Source organism: Pseudorca crassidens, chromosome 8, assembly GCF_039906515.1.
Source record: "Pseudorca crassidens isolate mPseCra1 chromosome 8, mPseCra1.hap1, whole genome shotgun sequence".
NCBI classification, from domain to species: Eukaryota; Metazoa; Chordata; class Mammalia; order Artiodactyla; family Delphinidae; genus Pseudorca; species Pseudorca crassidens.
The window spans coordinates 48014572-48036152 of record NC_090303.1 but is presented as its reverse complement, the minus strand read 5'-3'; the positions used below and the strand labels follow the sequence as shown (position 1 = coordinate 48036152).

Here is a 21581-nt window from a genome sequence, read left to right as displayed (position 1 = left end):
ATACTTCAGTGTACATCTCTAAGTGAAAAAGACTCTATAGTTCCCATATTCGGAATACCATTACCTGGCCTAAAAAATCAATTAATAACAATTCTTTAATATCAAATAATCCTATCAGTATTCAAATTCCTTGATTCCTCAATTTTTTAATAGTGACACAGTTTGATGAGGAAAGTGATGCTCACAGAATTAATAACTTCCTAAGCCATATATCTGACACACAGCAGTACAATAAGTTTCTCACTTGAAGGCTTGATCCTCTTTATATATAGCACAGCTACCTTTTCACCATGTTTAGAAAAGGTCCACGTATATATTTTTTAAAATTTTCTTTACAAAAGTGGCCTTTTCTTTCTTTTTTTAGTACTTCATTGCCAGTTAAATAACCTTAAAAGTGGTCCAGTGTTTGGGACCTGAGGTAGGCTTTTATTAGAGTATTAATCACTCAGTGCCTAATATCACAAAGTAGGTGCAAGCGTAAGAAACTAAGGAAGTAAACTTGTGTGCTGTCTGTTGTGATGTAGTATCTACTATTACTCATACTGGGGCCTCCTCAAGGGCACCACAGTTGAAGTAAAATGATATGATGAAGATGATGATGATAAGAGCAACAACAATGCTCTAAGGAGAGACAAGGCTGGTCCCCTTTGGATGAAAGAAGGATTACTAAGATGTTTACAAAGAGCTTTAAACTTCTTAGGAGGAAAAATATTAGTATCATCAAACTGCACAAGTCAACCCTGGAAAGGTAAATGGGTTGTGAGACTAAATCCCTCCCCACTCCGGAACAGCCCCCCCGCCCCCCCCCCCGCAACTCTGTTTCAATACCTAATACCGTGTGAGACAAAAGAAAGTAAAACATAAACAATGCAGCCATCACAAACAGTCGCCTACAAGTACCTGATACATTTTTAAAAATAGATATAACTGTAAAGGATCTCTTTTACACGTCTTAAGATACTTTGCGGGATTTTTTTTTAAATATAACAATGAAATTAAGAGCTGCTCAAAAATAATCTTCAAAGTTACAGAACACAAATCAAACAAAAAACAAAACAGATTCCTTTATACTGACCTTCAAAAATATTGTTCTAAGTTCGGCTGGATCTGCTCTCTTGGTTAAAGCCACCTATAAATAAACATAAAAATGTTTGTATTATTAGAACAAAGCTGAGAAATCAAGCTAGCAGACGGAAAGAAAATAAACTCCAGGTTAGAAATCAGTGGATTTCATTTTTACACTTAAAGCACTAAATTTCCCCATAGCATAAACTACTCTCTGGATTTTAAATTAAGACTCCTTATGTGGCTTCTAGAATGATAACATTCCGTGCAAGAAACCAGTAAAGCTCCTAATATGTAGTGTTTAATATATACCATTGTTTTTCCAAAATGAGTAAGAAAAAAAGAAAAGTTGAAACAGATTTGTAACCACCTGGCATTTTAAACTACACTCCAGAGTGACCCACACCTTTCATAGGCCAATATTAAAGTACAACTTGTTCGTTAACTATGTAAGAGAACATAGTTCTTAGAGAAGTTAGTGAGCAAGGCAAACAATATTAACATAAGGGAATTACTTCCCACAGTTCCACAATGGACAGGTGTGAATGCCCAGCTATCTGGTCATGCCAAGCAGTCTCCTCCTCTCCCCTACTTTTAAGAAACCAGAAGTCTCCAATTATACAGCACTGAGAAATATAACCACTGTTTTGTAATAACTTTAAACGGAGTATAATCTATAAAAAATGTTGAATAGCAACGCTGTACACCTGAAACTAATAATGTAAATCAACTATACTTCAACGAAAAAAAAAAGCCTAAGTCTCCATATGTATGACTATTATTTACCACATTCTAGAATACAAGGGGCTATGGTTAGCTTTCAGAGCAAAGTCTGACAGATTAGCTCAGAATAGGTGTTGTGCTTAATTCTCCAGCCCACAAAGTCCAAAAACATCATTGGGGAAAAAGAAGACAAACTTGAATATGGCTGCCCCAGGCCAACACAAAAGAGTCCTTATGTGGAACCAAACAGTAGGCTTATTCAGCGTCCCATCACCCCATCCTGCTGGCAAAAACCGTCAGGAGACTGAGTTCTCACCAAGCACAGCGTCACCCCACGATACAGCCAAGGAGGGGTTCCTGGAACCACCCCAATACTGGAGCCATGTCGCTATCCATGGGGAGATTTATGCAAATTGTTCTAAATCCTTTCTGTGTGTTTGCAAAGGCTCTTCTGAGACCTTTGGACAATGGGTTCTCTGTCTCGAAATATGTAACTGCCTGAGCTTCTTGGCCTGCCACTGTCAGGAATAATTTTATTAACTAATCACTGGAATAGGAGAGGTAGTTTTCCTGAAACCAGTTAGTTGGTCACCTTGTTTCCCAAAGCAAGACTGATAACTCTTAACTTCAGCTGAGTACTTGTAACCACCAATACTATTTTTATCCAGAAGAATTTGTAATCTCTTTAAAATCCTCAATTAGTGAGTGTTCTTTGCTGTTCAATTAACGAGAAGAAAAGAGACTGCTAACCAACCTATGATTGATGATAGTGCTAAGAGTCTCAGAAGATCCCCTCCCTTTGGGTCTATATTCTGAGAAAGGTGGCGTAGGACAAACACTATTGGAGAAGATGAGCCAGCATGAAATGCCTCTATCCTCTCCTTTAAGAGCAAAGAAATTCCCTTCGAGTTCTACATCTCAAGACCGTAACAGTTTTTTAAAAGGCCTATGGTGACCCTCAGCACTTAATTGGGTTTCCTTTTAAAAAAGCAAAGGTAAGTTTCCACAAAGTGAACTATTCTTGCTCCATCTGAATAACACATCCTTTAAAATCAAATTAATTCACCATGCCACATACTTCATAAAGCCTTCCCTGGGCAACACAGTTTCAGAGTGAACTTCCCCCGCCCTAAACTCCCACAGCGTTCTTTTACTTACTAATCCCAAAATGCACCACCAGGACTACACCTCTGTGAGAGAAAGAAAGCTTTCACTCTGTAACTCTCCCAGGGTGGAAGGCACAGGAGAAAACAATCCATATAGTGGCCCAGCACTTTTAAGTCAGGTCACCTGATGTGTACAGAACACTTCATAGTTACAGTTAAGTTACAGTTACACTTAAGTTACAGTTAGACATGCCAGCGTTCTGAAGGGGTACTGAGATGGAGTCTACCTGGTGGCAAAACCAAGAGCTAGCAAGTTCTGTGAACTGGAAAAAGGGAGCCAAGAAACGTAGCCTCCCTTTTTAAGCCAACTCAGAACACCTGCTCAGCAAGTGCACGTTGCATCACCTGACAATCCTTAGTTCATTGGGCTTCTCAGAAGATTCATGAAACTCTAGATTTTTTCCAAAAGGCTGATTTTCATTGTTTTATATACATGTATATATTTCTCATATACTAACAGCATGTAAATATTTACAGATACTATTCTTACAATCTGATTGCCTGATTTGCTTTATCATTACTCTTCTGAATTTGCGTTTATAAGAATAGATGCCACCATTAAAACAAAATATTTATATCAAGAGATTTAAATAAAGTAATTTTCAAACATAGGAAGTAAATCACTGAGAAGAAAAAGGATTATTGGCAGATGACTATGAATTACCACCATTTACTACTTAATTCAATAGAGAATTTTATACAGAAGCATATAACATTCACACCAAGTGGAGGTTAAGGGAGAAGGGGGGGAGAACTGGAAAAACTATGCAGTATATGTTTTTCCATAAACTGGGAGAATTTAACCTTTGTTTAAAGACAGTATAGAAATTTCAGGTCAATTCCCCAAATCTATGTTCCACGGGGCAGAATCTGAAGAACACTGAATATGTAAAATTTTTAATAAGAGAAACATTATAAATAACAGCAATAGCATTTGCAAAACACATATACTAGCTAGGTACATCCCAAATACAAAAATAAAAACAGCCAAAAATAACATAACTTCAATGATTGGTTTAAAAGGGGGGCAGTGGGAAGTATGGCAAGGAAAACCAGAGAGATAAAGTGTGAATTCTGTGCTCTGCAAGTGAACCTTGACTGATACAATCAGTAACTCTAAAAGAAATTCCCCCAAAACACAGTTACCATTAACTGGAGAAGAAAAAAAGAAAGAGAGGTCTCATCACATTTAAGAAAAATAATTCTTCATTGACTTCACTGAGTCACTCATTCCTCATCCTACAGTTTCCCTATATTCTAATAAATGAAAAGCAGATCCGAGCTTCAAGAAGGCAGAAGAGTAAGACGTGGAGATCACGTTCCTCCCCACAAATACATCAGAAATACATCTACGTGTTTAACAACAACTACAAAACACCTACTGAACGCTGGCAGGAGACCTCAGACCTCCCAAAAGGCAAGAAACTCCCCCATGTACCTGGGTAGGGCAAAAGAAAAAAGAATAAACAGAGACAAAAGAATAGGGACGGGACCAGCACCAGTGGGAGGAAGCCGTGAAGGAGGAAAGGTTTCTACACACTAGGAAGCCCCTTCGCGGGCGGAGACTGCGGGTGGCGGAGGGGTGGGAGAAGCTTCGGAGCCACGGAGGAGAGCACAGCAACAGGGGTGCGGAGGACAAAGCGGAGAGATGCCCGCACAGAGGATTGGCGCCGACCAGCACTCACCAGTCCGAGAGGCTTGTCTGCTCACCCGCCGGGGCGGGCGGGGCTGGAACCTGAGGCTCGGGCTTCGGTCGGAGCGCAAGGAGAGGACTAGCAGCGTGAACACAACCTGAAGGGCTTAGTGCACCACGGCTAGCCGGGAGGGAGTCCCGGAAAATGTCTGGCGCTGCCGAAGAGGCAAGAGACTTTTTCTTGCCTCTTTCTGTTTTGCAGTGCGCGGGGAGGGGGGGATTAAGAGCGCTGATTAAAGGAGCTCCAGAGACTGGCGTGAGCCGCGCCTAAGAGCGCGGACCCCAGAGCCGGGCATGAGACGCTAAGGCTGCTGCTGCCGCCACCAAAGAGCCTGTGTGCGAGCACAGGTCACTCTCCACACCTCCCTTCCGGGGAGCCTCTCCAGCCCGCCACTGCCAGGGTCCCGGGATCCAGGGACAACTTCCCCGGGAGAACGCACGGCGCGCCTCAGGCTGGTGCAACATCATGGCGGCCTCTGCCGACGCAGACCCGCCCCGCACTCCGTGCCCCTCCCTCAGAGGCTCGCCGCGCACTACGGGCCCCTCCCCCGCAGGCTCGCCACGCACTCCGAACAGACGCCCTCAGGCGACCTACACGCAGAGGCGGGTCCAAATCCAAAGATGAATCCCGGGAGCTGTGTGAACAAAGAGAAAGGGAAATCTCTCCCAGCAGCCTCAGGTGCAGCGGATTAACTCTCCACAATCAACATGAGGTACCTGCATCTGTGGAATACCTGAATAGGCAACGAATCATCCCAAATTGAGGAGGTGGAGTTTGGGAGAAACGATATACATATGTTTTTCTCTTTTTCTCTTTTTGTGAGTATGTGAATGCTTCTGCATGTGATTCTGTCTGCATAGCTGTGCTTTTACCATTTGTCCTAGGGTTATGTCTGTCCATTTTTTTGGTTTTTCTTGGATTCTTTAGTATAGTTTTTAGCGTTTGTTATCATTGGTGGATTTGTTTTTTGGTTTGCTTGGTCTCTTCTCTCTTTCATTCTTTCTTTTCTTTCATTACTTTAAATTTTTTCTTAATAATTATCTTTTATTTTTTATTTTAATAACTTTATTTTTTCTTTCTTTCCTTTTTTCTCCCTTTTATTCTGAGCCGTGTGGATTACAGGGTCTTGGTGCTCCGGCTGGGCGTCAGGCCTGTGCCTCTGAGGTGGGAGAGCCAAGTTAAGGATATTGGTCCACAAGAGACCTCCCAGCTCCATGTAATATCAAATGGCAAAAGTCTCCCAGAGATCTCCATCTCAACCTAAGACCCAGCTCCACTCAACGACCAGCAAGCTACAGTGCTGGACACCGCATGCCAAACAACACACGAACACAACCCAGCCCATTAGCAGAGAGCCTGCCTAAAATCATAATAAGGTCACAGACACCCCGAAACACACCACCAGACATGGACCTGCCCACCAGAAAGACAAGATCCAGCCTCAGCCACCAGAATACAGGCACTAGGCCCCTCCACCAGGAAGCCTACACAACCCACTGAACCAACCTTAGCCACTGGGGGCAGACACCAAAAACAACGGGAACTACAAACCTGAAGCCTGCTAAAAGGAGACCCCGAAGACAGTAAGTTAAGCAAAATGAGAAGACAGAGAAACACACAGCAGATGAAGGAGCAAGGTAAAAACCCACCAGACCAAACAAATGAAGAGGAAACAGGCAGTGTACCTGAAAAAGAATTCAGAATAATGATAGTAAAGATGATCCAAAATTCTTGGAAATAGAATAGAAAAAATACAAGAAACGTTTAACAAGGAACTAGAAGAACTAAAGAGCAAACAAAAAATGATGAGCAACACAATAAATGAAATTAAAAATTCTCTAGAAGGAATCAATAGCAGAATAACTGAGGCAGAAGAACGGATAAGTGACCTAGAAGATAAAATAGTGGAAATAACTACTGCAGAGCAGATTAAAGAAAAAAGAATGAAAAGAATTGAGGACAGTCTCAGAGACCTCTGGGACAACATTAAATGTACCAACATTCGAATTATAGGGGTCCCAGAAGAAGAAGAGAGAAAGAGAGGGACTGAGAAAATATTTGAAGAGATTATTAGCTGAAAACTTCCCTAACATGGGAAAAGAAATAGTTAATCAAGTCCAGGAAGTGCAGAGAGTCCCATACAGGATAAACCCAAGGAGAAACACGCCAGGACACATTTAATCAAACTATGCAAAATTAAATGCAAAGAAAAAATATTAAAAGCAGTAAGGGAAAAACAAATAACATACAAGGGAACCCCCATAAGGTTAACAGCTGATCCTTCAGCAGAAACTCTGCAAGCCACAAAGGAGTGGGAGGACATATTTAAAGTGATGAAAGGGAAAAACCTACAACCAAGATTACTCTACCCAGCAAGGATCTCATTTAGATTCGATGGTGAAATTAAAACCTTTACAAACAAGCAAAAGCTAAGAGAACACAGCACCACAAAACCAGCTTTACAACAAATGCTAAAGGAACTTCTCCAGGCAGGAAACACAAGAGAAGGAAAAGACCTACAAAATAAAACCTCAAACAATTAAGGAAATGGTAATAGGAACGTACATATCGATAATTACCTTAAATGTAAATGGATTAAATGCTCCCACCAAAAGACATAGACTGGCTGAATGGTTAAAAAAACAAGACCCATCTATATGCTGTCTACAAGAGACCCACTTCAGACCTAGGGACACATACAGACTGAAAGTGAGGGGATGGAAAAAGATATTCCATGCAAATGGAAATCAAAAGAAAGCTGGAGTAGCAATTCTTATATCAGACAAAATAGACTTTAAAATAAAGATTATTACAAGAGACAAAGAGGGACACTACAAAATGATCAAGGGATCAATCCAAGAAGAAGATATAACAATTGTAAATATTTATGCACCCAACATAGAAGCACCTCAAAACATATGGCAAATGCTAACAGCCATAAAAGGGGAAATCGACAGTAACACAATCGTAGTAGGGGATTTTTTAAAAATCAATTATTTATTTATTTTTGGCTGTGTTGGGTCTTCGTTTCTGTGCGAGGGGTTTCTCTAGTTGCAGCGAGCGGGGGCCACTCTTCATCGCGGTGCGTGGGGCTCTCACTGTCGCAGCATCTCTTGTTGCAGAGCACAGGCTCCAGACGCGCAGGCTCATTAGTTGTGGCTCATGGGCCTAGTTGCTCCGTTGCATGTGGGATCTTCCCAGACCGGGGCTCGAACCCATGTCTCTTGCATTGGCAGGCAGATTCTCAACCCACAGTAGGGGATTTTAACACCCCACTTTTACCAATGGACAGATCATCCAAAATGAAAATAAATAAGGAAACACAAGCTCTAAATGATACATTAAACAAGATGGAGTTAATTGATATTTATAGGACATTCCATCCAAAAACAACAGAATACACTTTCTTCTCAAGTGCTCATGGAACGTTCTCCAGGATAGATCATATCTTGGGTCACAAATCAAGCCTTGGTAAATTTAAGAAAACTGAAATCGTATCAAGTATCTTTTGTGACCACAAGGCTATGAGACTAGATATCAATTACAGGAATAAATCTGTAAAAAATACAAACACATGGAGGCTAAACAATACACTACTTAATAACCAAGAGATCACTGAATAAATCAAAGAGGAAATAAAAAAATACCTAGAAACAAATGACAATGAAAACATGACGACCCAAAACTTATGAGATGTGGCAAAAGCAGTTCTAAGAGGGAAGTTTATAGCAATACAATCCTACCTCAAGAAACAAGAAACATCTCAAATAAAAAACCTAACCTTACACTTAAAGCAATTAGAGAAAGAAGAACAAAAGAACCCCAAAGTTACCAGAAGGAAAGAAATCATAAAGATCAGATCAGAAATAAATGAAAAAAGAAATGAAGGAAACAATAGCAAAGATCAATAAAACTAAAAGCTGGTTCTTTGAGAAGATAAACAAAATTGATAAACCATTAGGCAGGCTCATTATGAAAAAAAGGGAGAAGACTCAAATCAATAGAATTAGAAATGAAAAAGAACAACTAACACTGCAGAAATACGAAGGATCATGAGAGATTACTACAAGCAACTATGTGCCAATAAAATGGACAACCTGGAAGAAATGGACAAATTTTTAGAAAAGCACAACCTTCCAAGACTGAACCAGGAAGAAACAGAAAATATAAACATACCAAACGCAAGCACTGAAATTGAAACTGTGATTAAAAATCTTCCAACAAACAAAAGCCCGGGACCAGAAGGCTTCACAGATGAATTCTAGCAAACATTTAGAGAAGAGCTAACACCTATCCTTCTCAAACTCTTCCAAAATATAGAAGAGGGAGGAACACTCCCAAACTCATTCTATGAGGCCATCATCACCCTGATATCAAAACCAGACAAAGATGTCACAAAGAAACAAAACTACAGGCCAATATCACTGATGAACATAGATGCAAAAATCCTCAACAGAATACTAGCAAACAGAATCCAACAGCACATTAAAAGGATCATACACCATGATCAAGTGGGGTTTATCCCAGGAATGCAAGGATTCTTCGATATACGCAAATCAATCAATGTGATACACCATATTAACAAATTGAAGAATAAAAACAATATGATCATCTCAATAGATGCAGAAAAAGCTTTCAACAAAATTCAAAACCCATTTATGATAAAAATCCTCCAGAAAGTAGGCATAGAGAGAACTTACCTCAACATAATAAAGGCCATATATGACAAACCCACAGCCAACATAGTCCTCAGTGGTGAAAAACTGAAACCATTTCCACTAAGATCAGGAGCAAGACAAGGTTGCCCACTCTCACCACTATTATTCAACATTGTTCTGGAAGTTTTAGCCACAGCAATCAGAGAAAAAAAAGAAGTAAAAGGAATCCAAATCAGAAAAGAAGAAGTAAAGCTGTCACTGTTTGCAGATGACATGATACTATACATAGAGAATCCTAAAGATACTACCAGAAAACTACTAGAGCTAATCAATGAATTTGGTAAAGTAGCAGGATACAAAATTAATGCACAGAAATCTCTTGCATTCCTATACACTAATGATGAAAAATCTAAAAGTGAAATTAAGGAAATACTCCCATTTACCACTGCAACAAAAAGAATAAAATACCTTGGAATAAATAAGACACTGATGAAAGAAATGAAAGATGATACAAACAGATGGAGAGATAGACCATGTTCTTGGATTCGAAGAATCAACATTGTGAAAATGACTATACTACCCAAAGTAATATACAGATTCAATGCAATCCCTATCAAACTACCAATGGCATTTTTCACAGAACTAGAACAAAAAATTTCACAATTTGTATGGAAACGCAAAAGACCCCGAATACCTAAAGCAATCTTGAGAAAGAAAAATGGAGCTGGACGAGTCAGGCTCCCTGACTTCAGACTATACTACAAAGCTACAATAATCAAGACAGTATGGTACTGGCATAAAAACAGAAATATAGATCAATGGAACAGGATAGAAAGCCCAGAGATAAACCCACGCACCTTATCTTTGATAAAGGAAACAAGAATATACAACGGAGAAAATACAGCCTCTTCAATCAGTGGTGCTGGGAAAACTGGACAGCTACATGTAAAAGAATGAAATTAGAACACTTCCTAACAGCATACACAAAAATAAACTCAAAATGGATTAAAGACCTAAATGAAAGGCCAGACACTATAAAACTCTTAGAGGAAAACATAGGCAGAACACTCTATGACATAAATCACAGCAAGATCCTTTTTGACCCACCTCCTAGAGAAATAGAAATAAAAACAAAGTAAACAAATGGGACCTAATGAAACTCAAAAGCTTTTGCACAGCAAAGGAAACCATAAACAAGACAAAAAGACAACCCTCAGAATGGGAGAAAATATTTGCAAACGAAGCAACTGACAAAGGATTAATCTCCAAAATGTAAAAGCAGCTCATGCAGCTCAATATCAAAAAAACAAACAACCCAATCCAAAAATGGGCCGAAGACCTAAACAGACATTTCTCCAAAGAAGATATACAGACTGCCAATAAACACATGAAAGAATGCTCAGCATCATTAATCATCAGAGAAATGCAAATCAAAAGTACAATGAGATATCATCTCACACACGTCAGAATGGCCATCATCAAAAAATCTACAAACAATAAATGCTGGAGAGGGTGTAGAGAAAAGGGAACCCTCTTGCACTGTTGGTGGGAATGTAAATTGATACAGCCACTGTGGAGAACAGTATGGAGGATCCTTGAAAACCTAAAAATAGAACTACCAGATGACCCAGCAATTCCACTACCGGGCATATACCCTGAGTAAACCATAATTCAAAAAGAGTCATGCACCACAATGTTCATTGCAGCTATATTTACCATAGCCAAGACGTGGAAGCAACCTAAGTGTCCATCAACAGATCAATGGGTAAAGAAGATGTGGCACATATATACAATGGAATATTACTCAGCCATAAAAAGAAACAAAATTGACTTATTTGTAGTCAGATGGATGGACCTAGAGTCTGTCGTACAGAGTGAAGTAAGTCAGAAAGAGAAAAACAAATACAGTATGCTAACACATATATACTGAATCTAAAAAAAATAAAAATGGTCATGAAGAACCTAAGGGCAGGATGGGAATAAAGATGCAGACATAGTAGAGAATGGACTTGAGGACCCGGGGAGGGGGAAGGGTAAGCTGGGACAAAGTGAGAGAGTTGCATGTACATATATACACTACCTAATGTAAAACCGATAGCTAGTGGGAAGCAGCCACATAGCACAGGGAGATCAGCTCGGTGCTTTGTGACCACCTAGAGGGGTGGGATAGGGAGGGTGGGAGGGAAGGAGACACAAGAGGGAAGAGATATGGGGATATATGTATAGCTGATTCACTTTATTATAAAGCAGAAAGTAATACACCATTGTAAAGCAATTATACTCCAATAAAGATGTTAAAAAATAAATAAATTAATGAAGAGCAGTCATTATAAAAAAGTTACTGAAATATAAATTAATATACAGACAAAATGCCATGTTAAGCATTCTTCAAAGCACAACCTTACTGTGTAATCAACTCTCAAATGTTCATATCACTCAACAGTTTACTTATAAAGCACCAGACACCACAAATGTTAACCTGCTGAGTAATTATGCAAGTGGGTAATTTCAGGGATGCTGGAGATATTTATCAGAACGATTCAGTAGCTTGTAAAATGTAGACAAACATTAAACAGTAATAAAGCCATCACCATTAAAATTCTGTATGAAGAAGAGTACAGCAGTTAAGAAATGAATGGTGGTATTTTAGCTGTGGGTTCTGTTAGGTCAAAATAACTTTAAATGCTCTAATTTTAGATTTTATTATTATTGTTATTAAGCTAAAGCTAACATTCCAGTAAATGTTCCCAAGACTAAAAATTTGACAAGAGGCAGTGTAAGTCTTTTCTGAAATAGACATTTGTCTGTTTATATTTTCAACTCCTTATGGTGAAAAAGATGCTTGCTCACCCTGTCATAAGCAAACATCACCACGTTTAGAGTAAAGATTTGGGTTCCAATGTATTGCTAACTTGGTGATCTTGGACAAGTCAGTTAACATCTCCAAGTTTTAGTTTCCTCATCTATAAAAAGGGCAAAATGACAAAATCTACGTATTTGTTTCATAAAGTTATTTTAAGGATTCATTAGAATGAAGAAAAAGTGCTCTGTGAATCCTAAAATGATACATAAGGTTGGTAGTGATTAATAGCTACTCTTAAAAAATGTAAGCTGTAAACACAGTTATATGATATTTCTAATCCCCAATACGAAAGGAAGACGAGGAGGTAGGTCCAACATGTATCCAACTTAGAAATAAGCAATAAAAGGTAACAGGCTAAGGAGAAAAACAGTATATTAAAATTCTATTGGATGATGACAGTCATGTTGGGAAGCCTGGAGAATCAGCTTAAGGCTAAGGCACCACCAGTGATACCCAAAACTATCCTAGAATCACCTGGTGAGAAATGTACCTCCAATCCCACAACAAAAGCAGGTTGCCTAGGCTGCCTATCACGTCAGCCAAAATGGAAACTTCACACACAAGCTGCTTCCTTGTGTTGCCGTCTTCCAAATCAAAGTCACACATGAGCATCCAATTGGCAAAGCTAGATCACATGCTTGTGCCCTGGCTGCAGGGAAAGATGGGAACTGAGTTTTGACTCATATGTTCTAGCAGGCAGGCCTTGTAATGTGGGGATTTTCTCCATTATAGGAAAGGTAGTCAAAAGATGATGGGGAGACTTCTGGTTTCCAGTCCAGCATGTAAGGGGCTTAGAAGTTGCCAGACTGTCCTAAAAATAAGTAAAAAGCTTAAAAATTGAAAAATCAACTACTCTCCCCAGATCCATCAGAGGAGTGATGTCAACAAGCAAACAACTGCCCCCCAACATGGAGAAACAGAAAGGGAGAACCAGAGGATCACAATGACCAATTGCTGGAGGCTCAGTGTGGACAAGAAAAGACTTAAAAAACTCTAGGTGGACCTAGACATAGTGGATTCCCCACACTTTTGTGAATGTTACCTCCTGGAACTCAACCTGGTTCTCAGTGAATGTCAGAGAAAAATCACCTGGCATTTCCAGTAGGAGGAAAGGAAAAGGAACCAAGCGGAAATGCATCAGAGCATTCTGTTCTTTATAAGAAGGTCTGTCTCAGAAGAAGTTATTTCAGAGGAGTCTAACCCACTGGAGTAATACCAGAGCCAGCTGACCACAGGGAAGGCAAATACCCAACTCCAGCCACCTCCAGCCATCCTCTCCCACCTGAGGGGAAGAAAAAATTGAGAAACACTTGTGAAGTACACTGTCCAGGGTCACAGGCTCTCTAATGGACTGAGACCTAGTCATAGGACTAGGAACACTTCCTTTCCCTCTACACCCTATGCCCACATTACCAAAGGACTAGTTATAGCAGTTCCTTTCATCCAGTACATCATGTCTGGCTATCAAGAAAAAATTACAAAGCATACCAAAAAGCAAAAATACACAATTTGAAGAGACAGAGCAAGCATCATAACCAGACTCAAATATGTCTGGAATATTGAGATTATCAGACTAGGAATTTAAAACAACTATGATTAATATGCTAAGGGCTCTGATGGATATGGTAGACAACATGCAAGAAGAGATCAGCAATGTAAGCAGAAAAATGGAAATTCTAAGGAAGAACTAAAAAAGAATGCTAGAGATCAACAATACTGTAACAGTGATGAAGAATGCCTTTGCTGGGCTTATTAGTAGACTGGATACAACTGAGGAGAAAATCTCTGAGTCTGATGATATTTCAATAGAAATCTCCAAAACTGAAAAGCAAAGAGAAAAAAAACTGAAAGCAAACAAATAAACAAAACAACAACAACAAAAATACCCCACAATATCCAAGACCATGGGACAACTACAAAAAGTGTAATATACGTGTAATGGGAATACCAGAAGGAGAAGAAAGAACCAGAAGGAATATCTGAAATAATAATGATTCAGAATTTCCACCCAATCAATGTCAGATACCAAACCACAGATACACAAAGATCAGATACACCAATGAAGATAATCAAAATCACTTTAAACATCAATGTCCCAATTAATTAAAAGACAGATTGTTAGAATGCATCAAAAAAATAAGACCCAACTATATGCCATCTACAAAAAACCCATTTTAAATATAAAGACACATAGAGATCAAAATAAATGAACAGAGAAAGATAACACCATGCACATACTAATTAAAGGAGAGCAGAGCAGTTATATTACTTTCAGACAGAGCCCATTTTAAAGCAAGGAAAGTTAACAGGGATAAACAGGGGCATTATATAATGATAAAGGGGTCAATTCTCCAAAAAGACATAATAATCCTCAATCTAACAGAATAGAAAGCCTAGAAATAGACCTTCATAAATACAGTTAACTGATCTTTGACAAAGGATCAAAGATAGTCTCTTCAACAAATGGTATTGTACATTGATATGCAAGAAATGATTCTAGACACAGACCTTACACCGTTAACAAAAATTAACTCAAAATGGATCACAGACCTAAATGTAAAACTCTTAGAAGACAACAAAGGAGAAAACTTAGATGGCCTTGGGGCTTGATGATGATTTTTTGGATATAACACCAAAGGCATGATCCATGATAGGCTGGACTTCAATAAAATGGACATTTCCACTCTGTGAAAGACACTGTCAAGAGATAGTAAAGATAAGCCAACACTTAGATAAAGTATTTGCACAAGAATAGCCAATAAATGGGGCTTCCCTGGTGGCTCAGTGGTTGAGAGTCCTCCTGCCGATGCAGGGAACACGGGGTCGTGTCCCGGTTCGGGAAGATCCCACATGCCGCGGAGCGGCTGGGCCCGTGAGCCATGGCCGCTGAGCCTGCGCGTCTGGAGCCTGTTCTCCGCAACGGGAGAGGCCACAACAGTGAGAGGCCCGCGTACCGCAAAAACAAAAACAAAAACAAAAACAAAGAAAGAATAGCCAATAAATGACTGTTACCCAAGATATACAAAGAACTGTTAAAACTCAACAATAAGAAAACAAACAACTCAATTAAGATTAAAATATGTGCCAAAGACCTTAACAGACACCTCACCAAAGAAGTTATACAGATACCAAATAAGCATATGAAAAGGTGCTCCACATCCTCAGTCATCAGGAAAATACAAATTAAAACAACAATGAAATACCACTACATACTCACTAGAATGGCCAAAACCCAGAACACTGACAATATCAAATGCTGGTGAAGATGTGCAGCAAAAGGAACTTGCACTGTTTGCTGATGAGAATGCAAAATGGCACAGCCACTTTGGAAGACAAATTGGAGGTTTCTTACAAAACTAGACACACTCTTACCATACGATCTAGCATTCATGCTGCTAAGTATTCAGCCAAAGGTGTTGAAAACTACATCCACACGAAACCCTGGATGGATGGATGTTTACAGCAGCTCTATTCCTAACTGTCAAAAGCTGGAAGCAACCAAGATGTCTTTCAGTCAGTGAACAGATGAACTGTGGTTTACCCAGACAATGGAATATCATTAAGCACTAAAAAATGAGCTATCAACCCATGACAAGACACGAAGGAAACTTCAATGCATATTACTAAATGAAAGAAGCCAATCGGAAAAGCCTACATACTGTATGATTCCAACTATATGACATTCTGGAACAGGAAAAACTATGGAGACAGTAAAAAGATCAGTAGTTGCCAGGGTTTGGCAAATAGGGAAGGAAAACAGGCAGAGCACAGACTTTTGGAGCAGTGATAAGACTCTGTATGAAACTATAATGATGGATACATATCATTATAAAATGTGTTCACAGACTGTTCAACATCAAGAGTCAACTTTAATGTAAACCACGGACTTTGAGTGATAATGATATGTCACTGTAGGTTCATCAATTGTAACAAATGTACCATTCTGATGGGGGGATGATGATAATGCGGGAGAGGTTATGCATGTGCGGGGGGCAGCCAGGAGGAGTACAGGAAATCTCTGAACCTCTCTTTACATTTTGCTATGAACCTAAAACCACTCCAAAACAATAATAATAATAATAAAGTCTATTTTTAAAAAAGATCATGGGTAGCCAGGACCATCAAGATGAAACTAAGCAGGCAGAGTCACTAGGCACACATCTGTATAATCTCCCTTTCTTTGAATCCTTGAAGTAGGTTGGATTCTTTTCCTTTGTAGTTGAGAAAACTGCAGGTCAAAGAGCTGATGGGCCCCAGGCCCCATGTCTTTCCCCCAGGGCCACAACCTAATACAGTCAAGTTGCGTTAGACCAGGGCTTCTCAACCTTGGCCGTACTGTTTTGGGTCAGATCATTCTTTGTTATAGAGGGCTGTCGGGCACATCGTAGGATGTTTAGCAACATCCCTGGTCTGTAATCACTAGATGCCGGTAGCAACCCCTTCTCCCAGATGTGACAACCAACAGTGTCTCCAGACATTACCAAATCTCCCCTGGGGGCAAAACTACCCTGCCCCCAGGGAGAACCACTGCCTGAGACAGCGCCACTCCACTTGCTCGTTCATGCAACACGATCGCCTATGGGAAGCTTCCGATGTACCAGGCACTGAGGGGACAACGCCAAATAACCAGAGACCCTGCCCCCTGAGGGGGAACGACAGACTTATCAACGAGTGGTTGGTACAAAGTGTGTGATGCTATATGCTATCACAAATCAGAGTGCTAACTCTGCTTAGCTCTTGGAGTCAGGGGTGGCAGAGGTAAGGTCTTGGAGCTGGGTTATTTATTACTGATTACAGCGGTTCACACTGACCAGTTAACTTTTACTGGGCCCTTAACTCTATGCTAGGCATGTGCTAAAGGCTTTATGCCTGATCTCACTTAAACATTACTAAAACTATTCAAGGTGAAAAGTCATTAACATCCCAGTCTCCAGATGAGGAAGTTGTGGCATGTAAGACACTTAGTCTTAAATAAGTAGTAGTAAATCACGGAGCCAAAAATAACCCTAGAGCCCAGGTCATCTTCATACTAATTATACTACCTGGAGGATGTGCCAGGAATTTGGCAATCAAAGATGGGGACTTTAAGCTATCCTTATGAATGGTGCTACTGGACAACATTACAGGTGAAAGCCACTTAAAATAAAGTTTTTCTGATTTGGTATTATCATACATAAATACCCGTGGTTCAGTGGAAGCCAGATTTACCTAATGGAGAGAATATTATTCTCGGTATTATACGCTGAACTCAGTCTCAGTTTTTTTAAAGCATCAAGGTTACAGTGTAATTAGCAACGAGCTGCAATTGTAATTACCACTCCCAATATAATTTGTTACATATTAGCAAGTGTCAAATTACTACTGCTCCTTAAATGAATAAAAACTGATTGTGCTGTTCTGAAGACTGGGGTGTATGTTCCTGATGGGGAACAAAGGAATATAAAAAGTATATGACATATTTATAAAGGGCTGAAAGGTTCTACTTAGGAGATCACAAGTTGCTGGAGCCCAGATAATGCCACAGAAAGGTAAAATGGCTGAGAGAATAGTTAACTTATTAGACGCAGAGAAGAGAGAGCAGCAAATCAAAGGACAACAGAAAGTTGCTTTCACTAAATAATACCTCACCTGTTCAAAATTCTGCTATGCATCAACATCATATAACTGAAGAATAGTCAAGAACCCAGGAGGAAGTTAAAAGAAAATGCACAGGAGCCCTCTGCACAGCTGGGATCCTCGTCCCAAAGACTGGGCACAATTTCACTGGAGCAACCCCTCCTCTTTCCTCTCCCACGATTTTCAACATGACTCTGAGCAAGTGCTCTGGTTCCAAACCACTCTGGAAGCCCACACTTCTGTAAAGCTTACTATGTCCAGGCCTGGCTCTGAGCTTTAGAAACATGAGCATATTGACCCTCCCAATAACCCAGGAAGTAAAAACAACCATGCCCTGTTTACAGACGAGGAAACTGAGGTAGACAGAGGTAGAGTAACTTGCCCAGAGCCATAATTTGAACAGAGTCCATGATTTTAATCATATGGGATCATGACTTTCAGAAGGAAAAAAGAAAGAACAGGAGATTAAGAAAGCAGGGAACCTAGAGATTAAAGAAAATTAGGTCATATCAACCAATTGCATTGCCTGGGCCTTATTTAGATGACAATTCAGAAAACAATTTAAAAAAATTGTAAGACAATAGGGGAAATATGTAAAATGTGTACAGAATAGATATTTGATCATATTGAGGAAGCACTAAATTTTTTTTAGATGTGACAATGATATTTTGGTTGTGCATTTAAAAAATCTTTTTTAGAGATACATAGTGATATTTACAGATATGATGTTGGGGATCTGCTTTGAAAAACTCAGAGCGATGAGAGGACAAGAGAGGGTGTAGTATAAATTAAACGACATCTGCCATAAACTGATAATTACTGAAACTGGTTAGAGAGGGACATGGGGGCTTCCCTGGTGGCGCAGTGGTTGAGAGTCTGCCTGCCGATGCAGCGGACACGGGTTCGTGCCCCGGTCCGGGAAGATCCGACATGCCGCGGAGTGGCTGGGCCCATGAGCCATGGCCGCTGAGCCTGCGCATCCAGAGCCTGTGCTCCACAATGGGAGAGGCCACAACAGTGAGAGGCCCACTTCAAATAAAAAAAAAAAAGAAAAGAAAAAAAAGAAAGGGACGTGGGAGTTTGTTACACTGTTCTAATTTTTTATGGAAAATTTCCATAATGAGAAGTTTAAAAAATGCTACTATTTTTTTAAGGCTTAAGTCAAATGCCAATTCCTCCTGGAAGATTTTCCAGATTCTCTAACCAGGTTTCCCTCATAGAATGCTATTTACACCTACTTTTATGGACTTTGCAAATGGACGTCTGAATTCTGACTCTACTGCTAACCAGCAATATGACTTCCTATTTTCTCACCTGTTACAGAGAGAGAGTGAGTGAGAATCAGGATTGAATGAAAGTAGCATACTCTGGGACAGAATCTAGCAGTGCCTTGCTTGCCAGTTCGTTGTATCCTTTCCATATTCATAGCGGCCCAGCTGACTGAGTCATCAGTGGACAGCTGAGCCCTAAGGGAAGGCTCTCTTGGCTTTCTGAACTAATCAGAGCTCCTCTTAAGAATCTGAGCCAGCAGAGGGTCTGGGCTGAGCTGGCAGTAGGTCATGCTGGCTGATGAAGTGGCACTAGTGAAGGTTCATGACCTCCTGGGATTGAACAACAACAACAAAAATTAAACTGGTTTCCTACCTTTCATCTGACATCAAACATGAGTGGTTTCTTATGTAATACTAAGAGGGAAAGCTGTGTTTAAACATGATAGACAAACCAGAATGCAGAAACCATACAGGAAAAGATTAATTAATGTGTAACATAAAAAGTTCTAAAAATCAAAAGTGCGTATGAACCCATTAAACACCAAACAACTGCAAAAAATAAACATATAAATAATGTGTAACAGGACAAAAGGCCAAGGTTCTTAATTTAAAAGCGCTCTTAGAACAAGTCAATATGAGAAGGCAAATAACCCAATGGAAAGCTGGGCAAAGGTCAAGACCAGGCTCTTCTTAAACTGCTGGTGGACACCAAAATGGGCTAACAAAAACCTCCAAGAAGCACCATAAGGAAACCAGGAGCTGGGCTTTTACTCTGGAACTGAGATGCCCGTCTCAGTTCACAATGGAAAGAAAGTGGAATCTTGAAACGCAGAGTCAACATCAACCTGCAATAAAATACGTTCGTGAAGACACACAAGGATGAAAGTCCTTGCCAGTGGGCCTGGCAGAGTCAGATAAGAGACCGGATATATCACCAGCCTTTCCTGTCAAGCCACCTGGAGGGTGCAGTATGCTACTGGGACCAGCTGGTCTGAATCAGCAGACATACTGTTTGCACCTGCTGGGAATGTCTCGCTATAATGCAGCTGGACCTTCTTAGTCAAAAGGAAGCACGTTTCTCCAGGAGCGTCCTTCTGAAGCAGCTTCTCTCTAGTCATGGAGATTCATCTACCTTGAACAGCCCAATCCCTGCTGAGGTTTACTCCGCAGCTATGATTCTCCACCATGCGCTCTCCTGGGGGCTACCCATGCACAACTCCTCAAGTATTCCAAATTATTAGTTTTTTTAGTTTAGTGAGGGATGGAGGGGCTTGAGAAAATGGTTATTAGAAAAAGAGAAGTTTCCAACAAACCACACGCATGCAGCAGAAATCTGCTCGCTTTCACGTTGCCATGGGTGGCACCCCCAAGTAAACGAACAATTCAACAAATGGTGTCTGAATGTTATGTAACAGGTACTTTGAGGTCTCTGTCATCAGTTTAAAATCTAGTGGAAAACAAAATATAAGAAACAGCAAGGACCATTTTCCTTCAGAACATCAATATCACTATCTCACCCAAGACAATTTAAAAATGATTTAATATCTGTTATGGGCTGAACTGTGTCCCCACAAAATTCATATGTTAAAGCCCTAAACCCCCAGTACCTCAGAATGAATCTGTATTTGGAGATAGGATATTGAAAGTAGTAATTAAGGTAAAATGAGGTCATTAAGGTGGGCCTGCATCCCTTAAGACTGGTGTCCTTATAAGAGGAGGAAATTAGGACACAGACACAGAGGGAAGACCATGTAAAGACACACAGAGACAAAGGCCATCTATGAGCCGAAGAGAGAAGCCTCAGAAGAAACCAACCTTCTCAACACCTTGATCTTGGACTTTTAGCCTCTAGATTTGCGTGAAAATAAATTTCTGTTGTTTAGGCCACTCATTCTGTGGTACTTTGTTATGGCAGCCCTAGCCAACTATTACTGTATAATTCAATATAAACGCCTTATTCAGGTTGCTCCAACAGGGCCACTGTTTTATTTATTTTGGATCCACGTTCAAGCACTGCATTTGGTTGTCATGTTTCTTCGGGAGCCTCCTTTAATCTAGCCTTTTCATTCATAACATTCGCATTTTTAAAGCCAGAGGTCTTACGGAACGTCCTATTTTCTGGATTTGTCTAATTGTTTCCTCATGATTGGATTCAGATTCAACATTTTTGGCAAGAAATCTCTAAAGGTCACGTTGTATACTTCTCATGGCATCACACCTGTGGGTGTGCCATGCTAGCTTTTCCCTCCTTCTGATGATGTTAAATTGGATCACAGATTGAGGCCGAGCCCTCCCTTATGACGGTACTTTTTCCCCTTTGTAGTTAGTAATTTATAGGGAGATACTTTGAGACAGGGAGAATTCCAACAATCTTTTACTGAAGGTTTTAGCATCCACTGAGGACACGTGCCTGAATCAATTACCTGCAGGTTGCCAAATAATTTGTCTTCTTTTTCTAATTCTATCATACCTTCTACTTGATTAGTTGATTCTTCAGTAAGTAAGAATTTTACTTCCCCACCTCC

The 21581-nt window shown here is 40.1% G+C and overlaps 1 protein-coding gene across 6 annotated transcripts in view; it reads right to left on the bottom strand.

Annotated features, from left to right (window-relative positions):
- Nucleotides 1-21581, bottom strand: part of SLC25A13 (solute carrier family 25 member 13) — a 296284-nt gene that overhangs the window by 262849 nt on the left and 11854 nt on the right. For all 6 annotated transcript variants that reach the window (XR_010945512.1, XR_010945511.1, XR_010945513.1 and 3 more), the window contains exon 2: nucleotides 1076-1129. Coding sequence is in view for 2 of the 6 variants with exons in the window: in XM_067746352.1 (XP_067602453.1) it covers nucleotides 1076-1129 (54 nt within the window). In the remaining 4 variants the exon portion in view is untranslated. The remainder of the gene's footprint in view (nucleotides 1-1075; nucleotides 1130-21581) is intronic.